We start from the raw sequence: 2,502 nt of genomic DNA, 5'->3' as shown, positions 1-2,502 counted from the left end.
TGTTTGTAACTACAAAATAGTTTTGTGTACAATATATAATCACTATTTTACAAGTTTGTAACTACAAAATATAATCACTATTTTATATTTGTAACAACAAAATATAATCACTATTTTATGTTTGTAACTACAAAATAAAGCTTTGTGTACAAAATATAATCATTATTTTATATGTTTGTAACTACTCACTCTTTTCTTGATGAACTTCAGTGCTCGTTTATCTTTGGAAACCCTTAATAACTCCATGGCTCTTTTTTCATATGGTGCAAAGCCGCACACTTCCCTAACAATTTCTCTGATGAATTTGGAGTGTTTTGTGAGAGCCTATAAATAAATGCACTGAAAAATGTAATATCAAGTTCTACAACACGCAGCACGACATATTTCTAGTTAATTCTATACATATGTTATTAGGTAGTCTACAAACTGAAGCAACCAATTCTTAAAACAGCTAAACTTGGGGCCTTATAGTATAAAACTCCTTTCTTCTAGAAAACAATACTCATTACTTAACACCATTTTGGTTCTATTCACGCTTGTGAATACATATAAAACTATGCTTTGACACAATCAGTGAAATGATAAAACTTCATCTAGAAAAGCTTTACAAGTTACATTTGAACAGATTTTCAAGAAAGCTTCCTTTGGAGTTGTGGAAACTTTCATGTGTGACAATTAACTTTAAACTAGTAACACATGGCATTTGTTTAACTTTAAAACAATTCATTAATGATAACTTTTGTTCATCTTCGTTACAACTAACTATCACACATTATGCTTCACTTTCATTAATTTTTTGTAACACACACACACACAAAAATAGTGTAAACAGTCTTATTTGGTTCTCACATGATTTTAAACATACATCACAAGCAAATGTAAATTTTCTTTTGTATTAGAAACGTGAATGACAAAATCTAGATGAACATATGAAAAACAATATCGCAGTGTAGTACGCACATGTACAAAAAGTATTAAACTGAAAAAGATTGTTTTATAAATTTCCTCCTGACCACCACCATCAAATGATTTGTTTGCCATGGTATTTTTTCTTCATGGCTCTACAATACACTTGGAAAGCTCATAAGCCAGTGTTTCTCTCCAGTATCAAGGCTATCGTCACAACAACAACAAAATACACACAAAACAGAGAAAATAAAAGTCCAATATTTGTACACATTTAGCAAGGTTATTAACGCTTCACTGACACTTTTACACACATGGCATTTAAATGTTTTTCTGTTCTCTGCATCGATCCACCAGAGTCAATGCTATCTAGTAAATCCATAAAATAATCTGGATTTCCCCCAGCTTTGGTAATGCTTGCTGCTCAGGTAGCTAAGTGTTGTGGTACAGGCAGCTTTGACATCGTGAAGGAAACCGACGCATAGAAGGCAGAAATAAATGACTTATTGTATGGTAACATACAGCAAATTGTCGGTGGACAAAATTTCCACAAAAATTTACAATCCAACACTTCATGCAAGAATCTGTATATGTACCAGCTGTAGTGAATGGGTTAAAGGATGGGAAGCAATGTTTCCTGACTTTTACAGGTTTGTGGCCATCTTAACTAGTGTCCATGCTAAGATTAGTTTACTGTTATGCCATCTCCCACAAAAATAAATGTATGTAACGTGGTCAGGTTTTGTTTCAGTTGGACAGCTAACAACAAGGCAGCACAGATTAAAAGGTTTATACCACAGTTGAAAGTGCTTGCCTTGAAGTTACATGTATGGAATTCAAGGAATCACAAAAATGACTTCAAATTCTCCAACATACTCCTTACAGATCAACCTTGACATAAAAACTATCTTCTTAACCTGCATAAAGCTTAGCAATTTCTTCTTTTCAGCTTTTATCAGAAATGTTTTAACTCAAATTGAACAAAAATACAGCATTTAGGATCCCAGAAAAATAACACAAACATTAATTTGTAAACTACACAGATAATAACCAAACCATCTATTGTTTTTAGGAACAATTAAACAAATTTCCCAGCATTATTTGATAAGCATATTTTATGTTAACATACAACCATACCTAAGACATACAAAAAGAAAAGAAAACCAACAACAACAACTTACCCCCTTTCTTCTAGATGGCCTTGGTTTTGTCACATTTTTTGTCACTTTGTGGCCTTTACTTAGGCCAACACACATCTCATACCTTGGTGCCATGACTGAAAAATAAAAATTCTGTTAGTAAAAGTAAGTTTGATTTGAATACTTGTCTGTCAAGCAAAATTTTGTGGTACAGTAATTTGGAAAGGACTCATTTCTTCTCTAAAATGAGCAACAATGTTGTGGAAAAGGGTTTAGGAATAAAAGTAGAGATAGTCTAAAACCTAATGGATATTTAGCTGAAAGTTTTATCAAATAATACATCTTCCAAGTCTTTAGATGTGGTGAAAAGAAAAAAAAACATTTAATGGTTATCCTTGCAGGAGTTTAGAATTTAGGGACAAAGTTTAATATGAACTTGTACAGAATTCTAACAAGG

The 2,502-nt window shown here is 32.3% G+C and overlaps 1 protein-coding gene across 1 annotated transcript; it reads right to left on the bottom strand.

Annotated features, from left to right (window-relative positions):
• Positions 1-125: 125 nt before the first annotated feature.
• On the bottom strand, positions 126-2,236 carry LOC106477879 (60S ribosomal protein L36-like). Its single transcript, XM_013938399.2, has 2 exons — positions 2,088-2,236; positions 126-324 (listed from the first exon to the last, which is right to left on the bottom strand). Exons 1-2 carry the CDS (start codon positions 2,178-2,180, stop codon positions 163-165), a joined length of 255 nt encoding a protein of 84 aa, XP_013793853.1. The 5' UTR covers positions 2,181-2,236; the 3' UTR covers positions 126-162.
• Positions 2,237-2,502: the final 266 nt, after the last annotated feature.

The sequence above is a fragment of the Limulus polyphemus genome, unplaced genomic scaffold (assembly GCF_000517525.1).
Source record: "Limulus polyphemus unplaced genomic scaffold, Limulus_polyphemus-2.1.2 Scaffold89674, whole genome shotgun sequence".
In the NCBI taxonomy this organism is placed as follows: Eukaryota; Metazoa; Arthropoda; class Merostomata; order Xiphosura; family Limulidae; genus Limulus; species Limulus polyphemus.
Note: the sequence above shows the minus strand (reverse complement) of the source record. Positions and strands in the feature narration are given on the sequence as shown.